This window comes from Syngnathus floridae, chromosome 1, assembly GCF_059516105.1.
Source record: "Syngnathus floridae isolate MCC-2025c chromosome 1, RoL_Sflo_1.0, whole genome shotgun sequence".
Taxonomy (NCBI): domain Eukaryota; kingdom Metazoa; phylum Chordata; class Actinopteri; order Syngnathiformes; family Syngnathidae; genus Syngnathus; species Syngnathus floridae.
Genome location: NC_142413.1, coordinates 21,541,734 through 21,559,515, shown reverse-complemented (window position 1 = coordinate 21,559,515; position 17,782 = coordinate 21,541,734). Strand labels below are relative to the sequence as shown.

The 17,782-nt window shown below is 40.1% G+C and overlaps 2 protein-coding genes across 10 annotated transcripts in view; one reads left to right on the top strand and one right to left on the bottom strand.

Annotated features, from left to right (window-relative positions):
• The window catches only part of macrod1 (mono-ADP ribosylhydrolase 1), a 123,591-nt gene that overhangs the window by 39,971 nt on the left and 65,838 nt on the right, over nucleotides 1–17,782 (bottom strand). For all 9 annotated transcript variants that reach the window (XR_015860682.1, XM_088386224.1, XM_088386268.1 and 6 more), the window contains exon 4: nucleotides 14,480–14,509. Coding sequence is in view for 8 of the 9 variants with exons in the window: in XM_088386224.1 (XP_088242350.1) it covers nucleotides 14,480–14,509 (30 nt within the window). In the remaining variant the exon portion in view is untranslated. The remainder of the gene's footprint in view (nucleotides 1–14,479; nucleotides 14,510–17,782) is intronic.
• The window catches only part of flrt1b (fibronectin leucine rich transmembrane protein 1b), a 38,928-nt gene continuing 38,637 nt past the window's right edge, over nucleotides 17,492–17,782 (top strand). The window contains exon 1 of the mRNA XM_088386143.1: nucleotides 17,492–17,570. The gene's annotated coding sequence lies outside the window, so the exon portion shown is untranslated. The remainder of the gene's footprint in view (nucleotides 17,571–17,782) is intronic.

Sequence of the window (17,782 nt, the reverse complement as noted above, 5' to 3'; positions counted from 1 at the left end):
AACTGCCTTGGTTAATTGCTCAACTTAATGTGTTATTAAGGACTCAGCTGACATGGACTTTTTGGTCAATTAGTCACTGGTAATGACATTTTCATAAATCTACATAATATTCAGGAGTGTCTGTCTTTTAACCACATCATTCCTTAAAACCACGAATGAGTTCAAATGGAAAAATGATATATGGTATATTTGTACTATTTGTATTTCCACATACATTTGACTCTATTGTATACTATCTATCATTTTTTATCATTGGAATTTCTTCCTTCATTGTCTCAAAATCCATCAACAAATTTATCACTTTGTAAGTGATTAGTTGAAGCTGGACGTCAACTATTAGTAATCATGTCTTCTTGGAATTACTATGCCTTACCATCAGCCAATTTACAGACGACTTAACACCTGCAATCAGGATTATAATAGTTGGGATCTTTCATTATAGTTACTTTTATTCTATTTTGACGTTTAAGAAAGTTTGTTGGTTTATTAGTGGTTCTTTCTTTATTTTGGTTTATTTTTATTTGTTCTGGGATTCCTTTTTATTGAGTATTTGTTGAGTTAAAGATAACAAGAAAAGGTAACTTAGTTTTCTGCAATAAAGTAAGGTAAACAAGTCTCAAAAATATATTCAAAATGAACCCCAAAAGCTCATGAATGATATTATTTGACACAGCTGAAAACACGACATCTAGTTTCAGTTCGTTTTTATTTTATGTTTTGTAGACAAAAAAAATTGTTTTCTGTTTTAGTTTGACTTATTTTGTTAGTCTTCATTAACTATAATGACATTGGCAGAGATAAGCATGTCTGCCCAAGTGCAGGCCCAAGAGTGAAAATCCAGTGATGGATTAGAATAGACGTTAACCTCAATAGTGCCTCCCAATTGAAAAAAGAAATTGCAAATGAAAATTGCATTGGTCAAAACAAACCTCTCTGAACAAATAAGATGCACAAAAAACAGATACACAGATGTTTTCAACACAGCTGGTGGAACTGCTGTTGCGGTACCACCTGGTCCTGATGCGAGCATATTGTCATAAAGTAAATATACATTGTCTTTATAAACATGTTGTAGATTCGTTACACAATATTAGTGTTGTCCAAAACACTAATTTCAGAGTAAGTAAACATTTCAGCTCCATCAGAAATTGGCAAAAGACAGAACACAAAAGAAAAACTAAACTGAGGACAATAACAATAAAGGACATGAATAATCCACAGACATCACGCAAATATAACATTACTTTTATAAATTTCCAAAGCTTCCAGTCAGTGCTGAAGATATAGTAAAACTAGTGGACGTCATTTTAGGAATCTGATGGAGCTTTACAGCTGCAGGGAATTGAAGAAAACTGCCATTTTGTGTTAAGCAGAGTGATCATTTGATTGTATCACGCTATCAAATACTCTGAAAAGACAAGTTCACATGACAGGTACGTGCCAGATTATATTCACATACAATTATTAAAGGCCAACTGTTAACCGCCGTCCTGGAAAATGTTCCACAATGGAGGTGTACGAATACAATAAACGTTTTGCTCCAGCCATTGAGTTTCCCTATTAATTTAGCTTTTGTGCTTCTCAGCACAAACCAAATTATCCTCAGTAGGTCCTCATACCTCAGCGGTACAATAGGTCAATATTCCTATTACAATAGAGACTACAATCGAGTAATGTGCTATAATTGGCAAGTCATTAGTTTGCATATCTTAAATGTATGCTAAATGTGGTATAATAAGTGCGTTTGAACACAGAATACTGAATTGCCTGCAAAGGGAAAAACACTAAACATTGAATACAGTAACCATGAAAGAAAACAATATTGCAAATCATGCAAGGCAATATAAATTGGCATCTGGCGAGTCGGCGTATTGCGGACCCCTGGTTAGCTGTTGACTATACCAGGCAGACAGAGGAAGGAATCATGGTGACTGTAACAAAGAATACTTTCTTCTGCTAAACAGTACAGATTGAAATTTAAATATATATTTGCGTTTGCACCCACATATGACAGCTCAGCCATCGCTCTGTGGGTGTGCTCGGACCAGCAGTTAATGGTTTTGCCAAACTGGGTCCCTGCGGGTGTCATCCCAACAGCATTAAATTGGCATATAGCATGCGATGTCACATTGTTGTGGGCTGTGTCACGCTGTGCTGTGCTGAGAGGCGAGGGCATAAGCAAGTCATCTCCTACGCTGTTCTGTTTGCACAAAACTGTGTGTTGCAAAGATTTATCATATAGGAATCGTATTGGACTCAGCCAACAACAATGCCATTCGACATGGCTTTGGCTCATCTAAATCACTCACAAAATAAAGCGGATGGCATTCCACAACACGTCATTCTCAACAGAGCAAAATCCCGGATTAAATGACATCTGCCATTGAGAGAAAATCTGCTCCAAGAAAGTTAATTCTATAGTGACGTCGAAAGGACGTGGGACATCCAACCCTTCATCCATAGCTTTAACTGCTCCAAACATGTGATGGATGTATTGCAGTTGTTTACCGAGGGTTTAGTGACAAGAGCAAAGAAAGCCGAAGGGTTTGTGTACATCTGACAAATATTACAATGGGCTTGAAAAGCATCCATATCTGTCAGGCCCTACAGAAGCTTCCAGCGTCACTTGTTGTCATACACTTTGAAATTTAAATATGGGACGCATGAGTTGCATCACTGCTGTAACTCGCCTTTCCATTACACCTTCGTCATTTGCCATTTAAGTTAATTGCATATTTTGTGTGTCTTTACATTAACAGCAGCTTACTTGTTTTAGAACTTTAAAATGTTAATTAAAAATTCCTGTAGAGTTAATGAAGGTTTTATGATGGTGTCAATTTGACCCTGCAATGGATTATTTCCTCTTACATGATCTCCTTTGGGAGATAAGAAGATGTGCTCTCGCAGGTATTGCTGTGACACTTGATTATTGCAGCGTGGGGATCCACATGACCTTTTTGCCTTGGTACAAACAGAGCCCCATAATTAGCCCTATGGGGCACATTGGCGTCAAACAAAGAACACATTCTAGCCCAGAAAGTGACTTACTAAACGCATGTATCTACGTACGTGCCCCTCTCATTCAGTCTTGCTTTGGACTCAGCGGGAGTGACCCCGCCTGATCACCACATGATGTTCACTCCACTCAAACACGCTTGCGTCACTTCAATGTGGTTGGAGATATGAAGAAAGAATTCACAAGCAGTGAGGAGCGCAAATGATTGGTGGTGTCTGAGGTCCTGCAGTATTTCTCAGGTGCTGGCCTCCATGTATTACTCTTCAAGGATGGCCTGTGATTCTCAGCCATACTCAATATAAGTTATTAGCTCCTGAGGACCACATCTCCTTACGTAAGGTGGTCATGCCGCAAAGATTGAACTCAAATCAATTGTTCTTGAGAAACTCGGTGTATTGGAAAATGGCAAGTGTATCAAAATACTTTATTTGATATGGCTTCAGGGAGTCTATAAGTGGGATGTGTCATTGGGATTATCAAATTCATTATCAAATACTCTGGCCATATCATTGCTTTATTGATCGCTTGACCATTCCACATTGTTGGCTCTTTTTCACTTCAGCTGACAACAGTTGCTTATCTTGTAGTCATGTAGGCACGTTTTTTTTCATCAAACATGAAACATAGTGTGTAAAAACAAGCCATAACATTCCTAGCCTTAGGACGTTCCATTGCCAGACTAAATGTTGTGTCTATTCAGTCATACTGGGCTTGATATATGCATTGTTATTGATCTATTCTTTGGTGCACCCTGTATCAAATTAGCATGACCACAGTGTCAAAGGAGCCTGGTTGTTCATACCTCAGTGGCTCCGTTGCATGCAAATGAAGCTCGTGAACTAGTTGACAATCAGCCATAATTGGCTTCACCTAATACCGCTAACACACATCAACACATTACCATGAATTAGTCATGAGTTCAGTTTACAATTACAAGTCACTAAAATCTTTCAGACAGCGTTAAACTCATTTCCATTAGAGAAAAAAAATGAATTCATTATTTTGCCTCCATTACCATACAAAATATCGCTTCACCATTTTGCACAACTGAAGTTTGGTCCTGGCGGGATGTAGAGAAGTGATGAGGATATTAGGAATAAACAATGGGCCGTTGGAGAGGTGCACACAAAAGACAAAAGGGATTGAGGGGCATGGTTGGACGGAGACAAAAGGGTTTGGAAGGGGATGAAATGCAGGTATACAAAAATAAACAAGGCATGAGATGAATGTTTATTCATATTAGGAGAGAATGGAAGCAAAGGATGAATGGAGGGCTGCAAAAAGATGGGCAGACATGAACGTTTTTGGCATCTATGCTTGGAAGCCCAGTGACCAGTTTAGGTGTAATCACGTCTCACTGGCTTGGTATTGACTGAAGGGTGTGAGGAGGGAGTCGAAGAAACGGGGGGGACAGAAAGGTGATAATTGGCAATATGCTTAGCTGGCAAGAGGCCTGCAACCCAACAAGGTGGGACATACAAACAACACACACATGCACGCACACACACACAAACACACGGCACCTGCTGTGTTATACGCCAGGATGTGTATTACCTTCTTGCAAGCTCCAGTTGCTACCTTTGCACACACTCCAACACACAGGTAGATTGACATTAGAGTAAAACCAATCCTGAAATTCCTCCTGCGGAATGCTAATACGGCTGCCCTTGCCAGTTGACCTCTCATAGGCCAAACGGGCTGTCCGTCAAACTAATGGGGCGGAACGCTGGCATATTGCTTTCCCACAATCCCTCAGCAGAGCCAGGACACTCATTTACCTCAGTCAGCCGGTTGCCAGGGCAACGTTTCAGATGGGTTTGGTGGTAAAACATGCACATGGATGCTGTGAATATACACACACATGGCCCAACCTGTTAAACTCACATGAAAATACAAACATTAGACACACACACACACACACGCACACACAATGTTACACTAGCGATGTCACGAGCAAATTTACTATGTATGCAGGTGAGACATTGACAAGCACTGCCGCTACACTCTGCCTTCATTCACAATACATGCTCTGTGGTTCATTTTTCAGAAGCCCGAGCAGCCAGACCTAACACACACACACGCACACCCACACGCACCGTCGAAAACATCAGGTTGTACGGCAGCTGAGGCACAACCAGCGCTAGGTATCAAAACTTTGTCAGCGTGTGTAAATTGAGCTAAACTCTGCCAGTGAGGCCGGAAAACCAGATTTTCTCGAACCAAATTGAAATTATTTTCCAATGCACCCTTCAGACCCAAAGTAGGATCTCAGAAAAACACCTGCCAATCTAAGCGTGATGTGTGAGCATCTCTGTTCAGCAGGTCATAACTGATATACAGTACCGCACAAGAAGAGGATGAGCCAGCTGGTGGGCTGAGCAGGTGATTTGCTGCAAGTCTGACTACAGAGTAAAGATTGAAGATGGGGCTCTGGATTAGTTCCCTATCCCTCTAAAACTATCCCTCTATGCTTTATGAATGTTAAAGGAGTCAAGAGAAGATTACCAAGCCAGCGCCCGAGGCAACGTTAGAGAGCACTGGCATTACCATGCTTTAAAGTTTGTTAGAAAATAGTCTAACCCAAAACATGTACGAAGGCTTGTCTCCATTTGTGCCCAAATGATTACAAATGTGAGGAATTCATAAAGCCATGCAAAACATCCTTGCTGTCCAAACACAAAATCAGGTCATTTTTGGCTAATCCATTTTAGAGTTGTAGACTTGATGAAAGTAAAACCATGCAAAAACTGATTTAAATAAATACATGCCTCTGAGGAAAGAATCACTGCCGGTGGAAGTGTGACTTGGATTAAAACTTCAAAATAACCAAGTGAAAAGCCCTCCGTGGAGGAAGCTTAATTGAGTAACTTAGCAAACCCCACCCTCTCGGAGGTAGTAGTAACAATTTGGTAATTTACCGCAAGTTTTACATATCAAACAGCGCCGTATACGTTTAGGAAAAAAAGAACAGGAGACATGGGTCTCAAGTGTGAAACTTGACGAAGCTCTATAGCCCTTACACGCAAACACAAGGCAGTCTCTGATAAAGCCAAAGGCGCAATAGTTGCCATTCCGTGTCAGCATTTTTTATACAGAACAGCAACTCAGGGGCTTTTACAGCACTTTAAGGAGTGTAACTGCCTTACCCAAAGTCAACTGGGATAGATTGACCCTGAATAGGATAAGCAGTACCGAAAATGAACAGATGGGTGATTGAGATCGGAGTGCGTGCTCCCACAACTGGAGGATTAGACTCCGCAATCTCCCTGAGCTTGTAATCTTCAAGACATCCTGACAATTGTCCAGAGCACCCTGCTAGTCTTCTGTAGGGGTCACAACGCTCGTGGAGTCTACATGTGTTGTGTGAAACATGAAGCCTTGGAAATCATGTGGTGCAGTGGTATGGCCCACATCATCCATACCCGTAAACCATATGGTCCCCAAGCGTGGCAAGAACTATGTTCATATTCTAATCTAGGCCAAACATCGAGTACATTCCCAGAAGGAAATGCAAGGCAGCTTCATATAGCACATTTTATACACAAAGGTGGTAACTTAATGTGCCTCTCATAATTAAAGTTGAATTGAAAAGCATTTACAAGCAAAAGAAAATAAATAAAAGTAGCGTACAATGCAAGCCCATGATTTTGGAGAACATGATATGAAGAATGCTGTGAAACACCTCCATAAAGTTTTTGAACTGGATTTGAAAGCATTTAAACTTTGCTGACTTTGCTTCCATTGACATCTTCTTCCATTTGCATTCAGTGTAAAGCCCGTAGGCTCACGGTGTTTGTTTTTAACTTTAGGCTCGACTAATTGACCCGAGTCTGCAGACATCAATAACATTGATGAATGATTCACAGACTAGTATCCAAATTTTTAAATCTGTAAATTGCTCGTATTTTCCGGCACAGGACAATTGAGAGTTTCCAGTTTTGCCCTCACAATCACACCATTTTGCAGATGAAGTTGCGTCCCATTTCTTACAGGCCTTAGTTTAGTCGTGTTTGGTACGGCAAACATTATTGGCGGTTTACAATATGCGTGAAATATCTTCAAACATCTGTCACACAGTCTTTTACTGAGGTCCCAGTAGCAGTAGTCCAGACTTGTAGCAACATGCTATTTGCTGTCCATTGATTGCATTTTATAGAGGTTTGTGTCTAAACTGCTGGGAAGCCCTGGGAGTACTGTGTGATCCATCTGGCCTATGAATCCCTGAAAGCCACAGAAGACAACCTTAAGTGTAATTTACCACTCTGGTCACGTCAACACTGAACCAAAGCCAAAGCTTATTTTTCCTTTTTAAAAAGCTTTCCGTTAACACAGATTGATTTTGAGATTGCAGGGATTGCAAAGCTCGTCGAGTACAATTAAAGTACAAGCACAATTTCATCCACTGTTGGAGTAACACACAGAACCTTTTCAGTTGCTATGGTATGCAGCAGGCGTGGGTTAAAAATTTTTGGAGCGTTTGAAGCTTGAATTGATTTAAAGTCCAATGCTCGCTCAGCCTCTAGACCAGTCCTTTATTCTTGCCAAATGCTGAGAATCAGAGCTGTCTCTTTTGTCTCGAAATGTTGCACCAATTAGTCATTCATTTATTCTGTCTGCTGCTTGGTGCTTATGACTGTGCAGGTACGACACAATGCCAGACACGAAACAACTTAACGACCATGGGCAAGTTGTGGGTTAGTATCTATATCCATGATTTCCGAAAAATCCTGTAGTTTATCCATCCATTTTATAAACCCCTTGTCCTCACGATAGTCGCCTATCCCAGCAAGAATCAGGCAGGACGCGGGGAACAACCTCAACTGGTTGCCAGCCAATCGCAGGGCACATATAGATGAACAACCACTCACACTCAGAATCGCACCTACGGACAATTCGGAGTGGTCCATTGGTCTACCGTGCATGTGTTTGGAACGTGGGAGGAAACCGAAGCACCTGAAGGAAACTCATGCTAGCATGAGGAAAACATGCAACAGAAAGGCCAGAGCTGGGGTCATAACAAGGTTGCTTCCTGTGGTTTTGTAAAGTAAAATTGCCCGTCTCTATGCAATGTTGAGCATTTCACTGAGGGTTGCAAATCACAAACCTCAAATTACTTCAATGCAGCACACATACGTACTTAAGATAAATATCGACATGTGGTGAGCAAAAAGGTGCACACAAACACTTGGTAGGTAGCCTACTGGGTGAGAATTCTTGCTCCAGAATCATTGATGGCACATCAATATATATATATATATATATATATGATATATATATTATCTGAACAGAGCTGTGGTTTTATCGGATTCTATTTTTTGAGATAGCTACGTTTTACTGAGCACCCTTTGCACACCGTCATCATCATTTATTTCTTACTCACTGCTTTATTTGTCGCTATGTGCTTTATTTATTATTTTCTTCTTCGTTTGTTACTCATGTCTAAAAACTAATCATTCATTCATTCATTCTTCTTTATTTGTTACTCATGTGCAATGTTCTCTTTTGTGCTACTTCTGTGTGAGCTACTGAAACCAGAATTTCCTGAGGGAGCAATCCCAAGGGATGAATAAAGTTGAGTCTGAGTCTTATTGGATTATGAGACATTGTCAAATACTACATTATGGAACGGCACGACTTAATACGAATCAGAAAAGGGTAGACCAGTAAAAGTCGAAAGAAAATTAAAATGTTCCTTTTCTTATGAAAGAAGAAAAAATGACCAGTATCTGTGATTTACACATTTCCACGGAGTAATGTTCCTCAATGCTCACAATCTTGAAATTTGATTGCAGGCAGAGCAAACATAAGGCTTCCTTTTGGCACAATAAAGTTTTTACTCGGGATGTAACTACTCCTTGTAGTGCTTTAAAGGTTTAGCAAAGTAATGCTGGGCCCACGTGGTATTACAAACTAAAAATGAATCATGGTTCGTCTCTGCTGCAGTAGCACTGGAGGGATTGGCGGCAGCTATTCAGCTCAGGCATGTGACGTCCAGTCCTTATTTTCAAATGGTGGCCTTAACATTACACTGTAATGATTACAGTAACTCCACATGTGTACAAAGAAATATCTTAAATATGAACGTTGATGACGATTAACTAAGGGAAATCAGATATGGCTAAAAAATTGTGATTCAACGGATTATTTAAAAAAAAAAAAAAACTCATGAAATAGGTCTGAACAAAAATTATAGTACATTTCAAAAGATTGCAATTAGACCGTAGGGATATGATCAACCAAGGTGTGTCATCTAATTAGCATCACTAGTGTCTTCAAACTTGTAATTAAAGTCAGTTGAACGATTTAAACGGTGACAAGTAGTCACTGTGCTGTTTGAAGATATGCTGTGTACCACACTAAACATGGGTCAAAGGAAGCAAAGGAGAGCAGTGTCTCATGAGATTGGAACAAAAATTATAGGTAAAGGTAAAGGCTATGAGACCATCTCCATTCAGCTTCATGGTACTGTGACTACAATGGCACATATTCAGAAATCGAAGATCCACGCGACTGCAGCCAACCTTCCTTTCAAACTGAGCCAATCATTTAACTAATAAAATAAAATCCAATGTTTGTCAAATTTGCTGGTCGGGTGAATCTCTCAAAATAATCCAAAAGAATTTATTGAGTTATGGAAAAGAGCTCTTAAACTGCACGGCCCATTAGATTCTGATACTAACTTAGTTTCCATTAAATAAACAGCAGCATCTTTGAATGCATGCAAATTATATAAAGTGCAGAGTCTTAAACACCGACTCTGAGATGTTGTAATGGAGTTTCCTACTCAGTAGTAAATATAATGATCATTATGTGGTGATTAGAGGTCTAAACTTCCTGCTCACTCTGCAGCGTTGTGCTCATCCATTTTTATGTTCTGGGGTAACGTTTAATAATGCGTGTGTCTTGTATGTTTGACATGTACCGAAGTCAAATTCCTCGTTCGGCATGCTCAAACATGACCAATAAAAATTCTTGAATCTTGAATGTATTGTCATGAACTGTATACATGGGAGACCATGCATAGGTTTCCCAAACAATGCAGTATTCAAAACATTGAAGGAAAAAAATCAACTTATGTCATGTTAAGTATCAATATACAACTTTGGGAAAATGCATGCTGATTTAATAATATTATTCCAAAATCCATTTTGTAAAATTAAAGTCCATCACGCCCCGAGCGACACGGCTGAACACATTCGGGAGTATAGTGCTGAGCTCTTTAATATCATCCTTCACCTCCCACCTTTCTTTTTCATCAGAGAAATGGATTCTTTGTTGTGTCTTCCTCAGTTGATCATTGTTTTTTGTCTCTTGGACGTGTTGCCACTGTTAAGTGAATTCCGTTGCTCTGTAATCGTGATCTGTGCAGTGACAATAAATCTGATTCTTTTCCATTCCATGAAACAGCAACATCCAAAAACCCCGTTCCATTGCTAGCATGCTATGAAGTCTCCGTGTGATGCTGTCATTGATTAAAATGGTAGGAAATTACTTCCGATTAATCTGCCCTCATGCCAACCCACCGACCAGCCAAAAAAACATTATCTATGGATAGCCCTTAAAAATAAACCACTGCGGTGACATTATATCCCCAAAACCTTTTCCAGAAGTCTTACGGCTATGAGTGATGCATTACATAAAATGATAAGCTAATTAAGCAGTGTAACAGGCAGGAATAAATCTGTAAGCTTCACCTTCGTGGCTGACTCCTTCCTTCTGCACTGAAACATTACAGCTATCAATTAAAAAAAAAAAAATCTGCCTCATTCAAATTTATCCAACTTAACTTTTTTCATCCCTTATTGCCTAAAAAAACATTGCACAACAACAGCAGCGCACATGTTCCGTCTTGAGGAAACTGCCACAAAGTGAAGGCAGAGGCAAAGTTTTGCAACACTTATCAGACACTTCAGGTGTTCAAGAGAGAATGTAAATGGACTTGTTCTGTAGACATTTTCAACACTTTAAATTGGTTAGTAATAAAACTAGTTGCTGACCTCCGCACACATAGGTCATTAGGATTTGGCCGCATCGCCCAGTGTGCGGCAGGCCTAACCCTTTAATAAACATCTCACCCCCAGTCGATGTGTGGTCCTCTTGGTAGTTGAGCAAACAGCATTTATGAGAGCACTATATCAGAGACTCCCAGCATGCCCATGAAGCTGAAATCAGTACAACTCTCGACATTAAAGATGTCTAATAGACCTTCAAAATAACAATGTACATCTCTCAAGATGTGTCTCTTTTGATTTCACCACACAGCGCATGGTTCACTCACATTGTACAGGTCTGTAAATTGTGAATTTGTGTGTGCGCACAGCACTAACGGCCACTGGGGCCCTTTCTTTATGCAATACATGGAAAAAGTCAAAGCCCACAGGCAGCCAGTTCATGACCGAGCGTGCGACACTGCCGTGTCATATAATTAATGTATTCGGCCCAGTGCGAATGCCCCCTTAATTTCCAATTTACCGTAGCGCAGAGATGCACAATGTGTAAAGCAGTCAATTCAGTATGTCGGGATGGGAATTGATGAAAATTTTGCCATTCTGATTCCATTCTTGATACTGCTCCAACTCCTTATCAATTCTCATTAGGTAAGCAAATCAAATAATACTTATTAAGAATTTATATCATTGATATCACTATATACAATATATTATTAATATCATTATATACAGTATATTATTACTGTACACTACCGTTCCAAAATGAAAGCTGATTCTCCCTGATTGTTTTTCCATTTATTTTTAAGATATTCTATATAGGGAAAAAAAATCAAGGACATAAAAGATCAAAACAAAGCAAAACACAAATAGCCAGTGGACATATAAAATATTTAAAATACATATATGGTAATACTGCCACATTTGAAAGGTACCGTTGTGTTCATTCACATATTATACAGCTTCAGAAAATTGGTGAGCTGTGACCGGTTGTGACCTGAGACCGGGCAACTGTGATGTCATTCTCAGTCGACAGCAAGTGATAAAATGGCTGCCCCCTGAGATGCAAGAAGAAACAGGTGGAGCTTGCCTGGTTTAATTTCGTTATTTTGGAATCGTCAGGTCTGACAAGAGTTCTTTTAATTTTTACCTCACAACAGGAAAATCTGGAGTGTCTCTTTTTGTTTGTGTAAGCCCATATGAAGAAATACATTATCTTAGGTAAAGCTCTGGTTTGCACATCCACTGGACATCTGGGCTTTTCCTGAGCTTCAGAAAGCAATCAACTAGTGAAACACTGAAAAAGGAAGATAAGCCTGTGAATAAATGAGCGAGTGTGCCCGCTGGACATGGAAAAAAGGTTAATTTCCTGCTCTTGACTTTGCATGCTCATGCGCAGACAGAGCTCAGCCATCATATCAGCCGCAGTGTCAAAATGCTGCCGGCAGGTTTGGGTTGTTGTGTATGGCTGTTGATCAGCAAGCCTTGAGACTGCATAGAGCACCTGAAGGACCTTTGTTGCCTCAACCCTGACGAAAATCGCATCCAACTGAAGTATGACGCGAATGAGTCAGAGATGATGTACACCAACTGATTATTCTGTGATTTGTATTGGTTCCCCCCACCCGAGTCTGCTTGTGCATCCATCTGTCCCCGGTTGCTGCGTCACAAAGGCGATTGGATCTTGATTTTGTTGTTGTAATCCCACATTCTCTCCCATCCTTCATTTTTGTTCCATTCGTCCCCTCTGCCCAATTAACACCTACCACTGGCTCTATCTGCCTTCACAAACCCCCGAGGACATGGAGGTGGAATAAAAGTGACAGCGGGAAATAAATATGCCAAGAAAGCAACGAGAGGAATCAAATTTTGGCTGAGTGATGCATTGACATACGGTGGAGTGAAACAGGAGTCTCCTCCGGCCAAATTAAAACAGATGCAACGGTTAAATGTAAAAGCACCCGAAGAGCATGAGAGTAACTAAACCAGTGCGACGATTCTAAACAAGTTTAATGAATTCACACGTTGCAAATGAAGTGTGTGTGCGTGTGTGTGTGTGTGTGCGCGCTTGTGTGCTTGTGTGTGTGTGTGCTAGTGTGTGTGTGCTTGTGTATGTGTTGGCCTCAAGAAACCATCTGTCTCGTAGACCCATCAGGGACTTTCAGGACGACATCAAACGAAGCCACTGAAGTGCATCGATGTGCATGTACGTGAGAACCACCAAAGAGACTGCTGTTCATTTTTATGGCTTGAGGCCTAGCTGGTATATATATATAAATCAGTGAGTTCTTTGTGTGTGTGTGTGTGTGTGTGTGTATGTGTGTGCGTGCGTACGTGTGTGTGTGTGTACTTCAGGAGAACACGTCAGACATGTAGGAACATGTAAATGAACAACCCTGCACAGAAAACCCACACAAAACTGATTTGTTTTGGGGGGGAATGCTTTAATGGCATTATCAATATAATTGTCAGTCAATTTGCACAAGTTTTTCCCCCTTTATTGCCCCCGTCTTGTGTTGTAGTGTGTTAATGTTAGACAAAACAAAACAATAAAAACAACAATTCCTAAAGAACTGTTTGACCTTTTTTCTGTATGGCCATACGGAGGAGATTATCGTTGTAATTTTAGTTCATTTTATTTTATTTTATACACGTAAAATCTAGTTTCAGTTTTCATTTTATTATGCACAGTTTTCATTAGTTCTAATAACAATTTCAAAGACACATGCAGGTTGGTTGCTGCACAATTTTAAGTGACATCATCTATTCAATTAGCGGGCCGTGGGGCACATGCGGTCCATAACCGACTCCAGAGTGGTCCAGCTTGTGGGCCAGTCTGCCTGAATTGAATTGCATTCAAGAGATGCAGAGGGTATCTCGGTTCACCAGATTTTAAAAATTCCTACAGCGTTTGATAGCATGAATGAAACACTGGTGGTGGTGTTTTGAAGTGTGGTTAGCGGTGCTGAAATGGCAAGATACTGGGAAAAAATATGTCCGTGTACTGGGCACTAATGCGTATGCCTCGGCTACATTTCTTGATTTGAAAATTTGCCCCAACTGAATTTGTAAATGAATAGGCCTGCCGTGACGTGAAGTATAAAGGCAGGTTTTTGTAAGTCCCGCAAAACAGCTCTTGCGCATGTTGCCGCATGAGAAGAAGAGATTTATTACAAGTATTGATTAACCACAGACGCCCGACATTACGCACACGTCGCATAGCACTGAGTCGACAATACATTGAAAAATGGCTGTTTATACCCACAACACTCCACATCCATTAATGACTATTGACTGCACGCACCCCGAGCAGAAAGATGGACAGCCAAGAGCAGAATGTCACCAAACACATCCTCAGAGACTAAACTGCACTGTATCAACAAATGAAACGATGAACATTTTTGAATGATTTGGTGCCCACAATGGACCGCTTTCACCACAAAGCCAATCAGACGTAGAACAAACACTTCAGACGATTTATGATTTAAACAAACAGTTTAGACGAGTTATGACTTACCTCCACCTCCTCCGAGCAGAGTTTGGTTGGCTGAAACACAGGAAAGGAGAACCAATTATCATTAATCGTCTTACAAGTACATTCATCAAAATAATAGCAAACAATCATAAATCAAAGCATTTTTGGAGTTTAATCACAGACAAAAAAACTCTCAAGAGTCTGAATCAAAATTGTGTGTTTAGTCAAAAACAAAAAAATACATATTTCATTTTTATTTCTGAATTGGGGCACCGGTGAAGGTTTATGCTCATATTAAAATCACTAAAGCAGTATTTCCCAACAATTGAGGAAAGACATTCATTTTGCATTAGAAAACGTTCATTGCACAGCACTCTGCAGAAATGCCACAAAAAATGAATAAATGCACAATTGATTCACAAATGAACTTATTCAGGGTGAAATATATTCGTCAGCTTGTCTGTGAAATTCAGGTTTGTAAACGACTGTAATAACAACGCCTGCACGGTAGCTAAAATGTGGCGCAGTAGGTAACAGAAAGTGTGTGCCTCAATAGAGAGAAAAGATGACGCAAATCATGGAGTGAATGGTCAACTGTAAACAAAATAAAAGCCACGTTTGGGCAATGTGACGAGCCCGTCTTGCTCATGGCGTGTTTCCAAGGTGTCTATATGGAAATTAATTATTCAGCCAGTATTGTATTGTTTTTGCGAGTTTGAAGGGTCACAAAGGGAAAAAACCTAAATAAAAAAAAATCCCTGTTTGACTTCCTTATTTCTCCTGTTTTATTAAGACAGATGTTTTGATTGATTACTGTTAACTACTGTTGATTACTAAAAAACAGAAAAAGCCAGGGTCAACGGGAATTTTTCCAGTGAGAGAAAGAGTCTAGTCTTTCTTCTGTAAGTTTGGTGCTTATATTGTCCAAGTACACAAATCTCTGCGGGTCTCGAAAGAACAGTCAAAATGCTCAAAAATGCTTGCCAATGTACAATAGGGAACTCAGCCTTGAAAACAGCTGGCAGTGATGGTGTTACTTCCACCATTTAAAGTGGAATTGGAGTACAAATAATAGAAATAAATTTGAGAGAGTGTATATAAAATATTTTTCTATTCATATTTTCTATTTGCCGATTGTTAATTTTCTAAAGAAATTATTTTGTTCCTATTTTGTTGTTACCGTCGAGTGTACAATATCTCCAGTGAAAAACATCTGGATTACTAGTAGGTGCTGATTCAAAATTTGATGACTGTCGGAAGAGTTACGCAGTAAAAAATGACACTGGCTTTGAATGAGGAAAATCCGCTATGATCTTTTCATCATTACCTCCTCTTCCGTTGGCACTTCACATCTCCAGATTGTCTTTTGTCTTGCATGTTGCACATTGCTATGAACTGCGAAAATGTGAATAATTCTCAGGCAGTCTGTCCTAGAAGGCTCTCCAGCCAATTTGCCAGTTTCCAATTGCTAAACGGCGGTCGTCTGAAGAATGAAACGAGACTTCTTAATGGTAGTCACCATTCAACTATGTATGCACTTATTCGCCCACCTTGACTGCAAAACGATTGTTGCTTCATAAATTTGCCACAATGATTCGTTTTAAGTGTTTCACTAATAAATAGCCAAACTCAGGCTGCAGAATCAAAGCGTATAATTTACACTGAGATTGCAGACTTCGACACTAATGGCAACATTGCAGTTCAGAACGCTTTGAAGTTGTTTTGAAAAATGAGGTTTGAGGAGGAATAACTCGCAAGGGTGGATGAATTTGGTGAAAAATCAATCAAACGCACATCCACAGACACACGTTAATGCTAATCATAAAGAGCTTGTAAAAGTGTAAAAGCAGCAAAGATTTCATGGAAATTAATGGTGGTGAATGTACAAATGTGTGAATGTGTTTACAAAAGTTCCAGTTTGTGCATCTCATTAATTTTATCAAAAAGTTGTATACAACTATATTTTCTGGTCATCAAGGGATGAATGGGGCACTAAATAGAGAAGTGTTATTTTTCACATGAGACTGGGCTGTACTTCATTCGATCTGGCTCCTCCAGAAGAGACTGGAACTGTAATACACCATTGTCACGCAGTCATTATAAATTCAGTTCATTCCCACCAAATCAAGCTACAAATTAGAGCGCTTAAGTATGATGTGGGGAAAAAAATGAAGTGTTAATAAAATTAATGAGGCATCGGGGGATGGTGAACATTAGAAAGAGTGGAACGTGATGAGTAGAGACAGTGGTGAGAGTTTGTCTTTCGAGCTAACTCGTCTGATGAATCATCCACAACTGGCATGAGGCCTCTTGGCAAAAGGTGACTTAAACAAGGAGGCTCCCTTGTGAGACTAAACCATCCCATGTGGAGAGATTATCCATTTAACATTTGTTTGAATCAAATTCAAGCCACAAGCAAAGCAGCAATTCGAGGCTTTGGCAATTATTACAACGTTACATTAATACGATACTATCATGTTAGGTTGACTCAAGCTCATATTGATCCTTACCTGATTTTCTCAGCCATGTTTTATTGTTTCTTTGTGGCCAGACACAACATGCAACTAAAAATTATTTTATGGGAGGCAGAATCTGCTTGGACGTCCAGTGGGCAAAAAACAAAGACGATCAAAACAAACACTATTGCAGGACACACATACAGTACATTCAAATGCAGACAGTGTCAGTGGGTAACCATGACGATGCTGAAACCTAGTTAATTAGACAGAGGGAGTACCGTCGATACTCTTGAAGTGTGGAAGTGTTACAGCGTCAGTTTAAATCCACATACACACAACAAATCGAAAAAGTGGTATGCAACTACTATATTAAAACAGCTTTTCTTCTTCAGCAGTATTACAAGACTAATCGAGATAGCTTATGGTGCGGCGACTAAATAAAGCGTGCTGCCAAGGCACACCAATTATCGCATCAGGGTGATAAGTTATACAAGTACATCTGGAGGGAGACGGGGAGCGAGTAGGGGAGGAGAGGTGTCGGGGGATGGGGGGGGCAGCAGCACGCGAACGGGAGAGAGATGAAGTGAAAGTGAGTTGAGAGTGGAGAGAGGAAGACGTGGGACTAAATTTGCCTGGAACATAAAACAAGATGGAGTGTATTTCTTTCTCGGGAGGTAAGTAATCTCCGTGAGGGGGTGGGGGTGGGGTGCAGAGGAAGAGGAATGAAGGGATGAAGGCTGGAGGGCCTGAGATTGATGCTTCAGTGAAGGACACAAGCTAAATATCTTAAACATGGTAGGATCTAGGAGGAAGGTGTTGATTTGACAAAGAGGATGTAAGAGGACAATGCACTCGTGTGTGTGTGTGTGTGTGCGTGCGTGCGTGC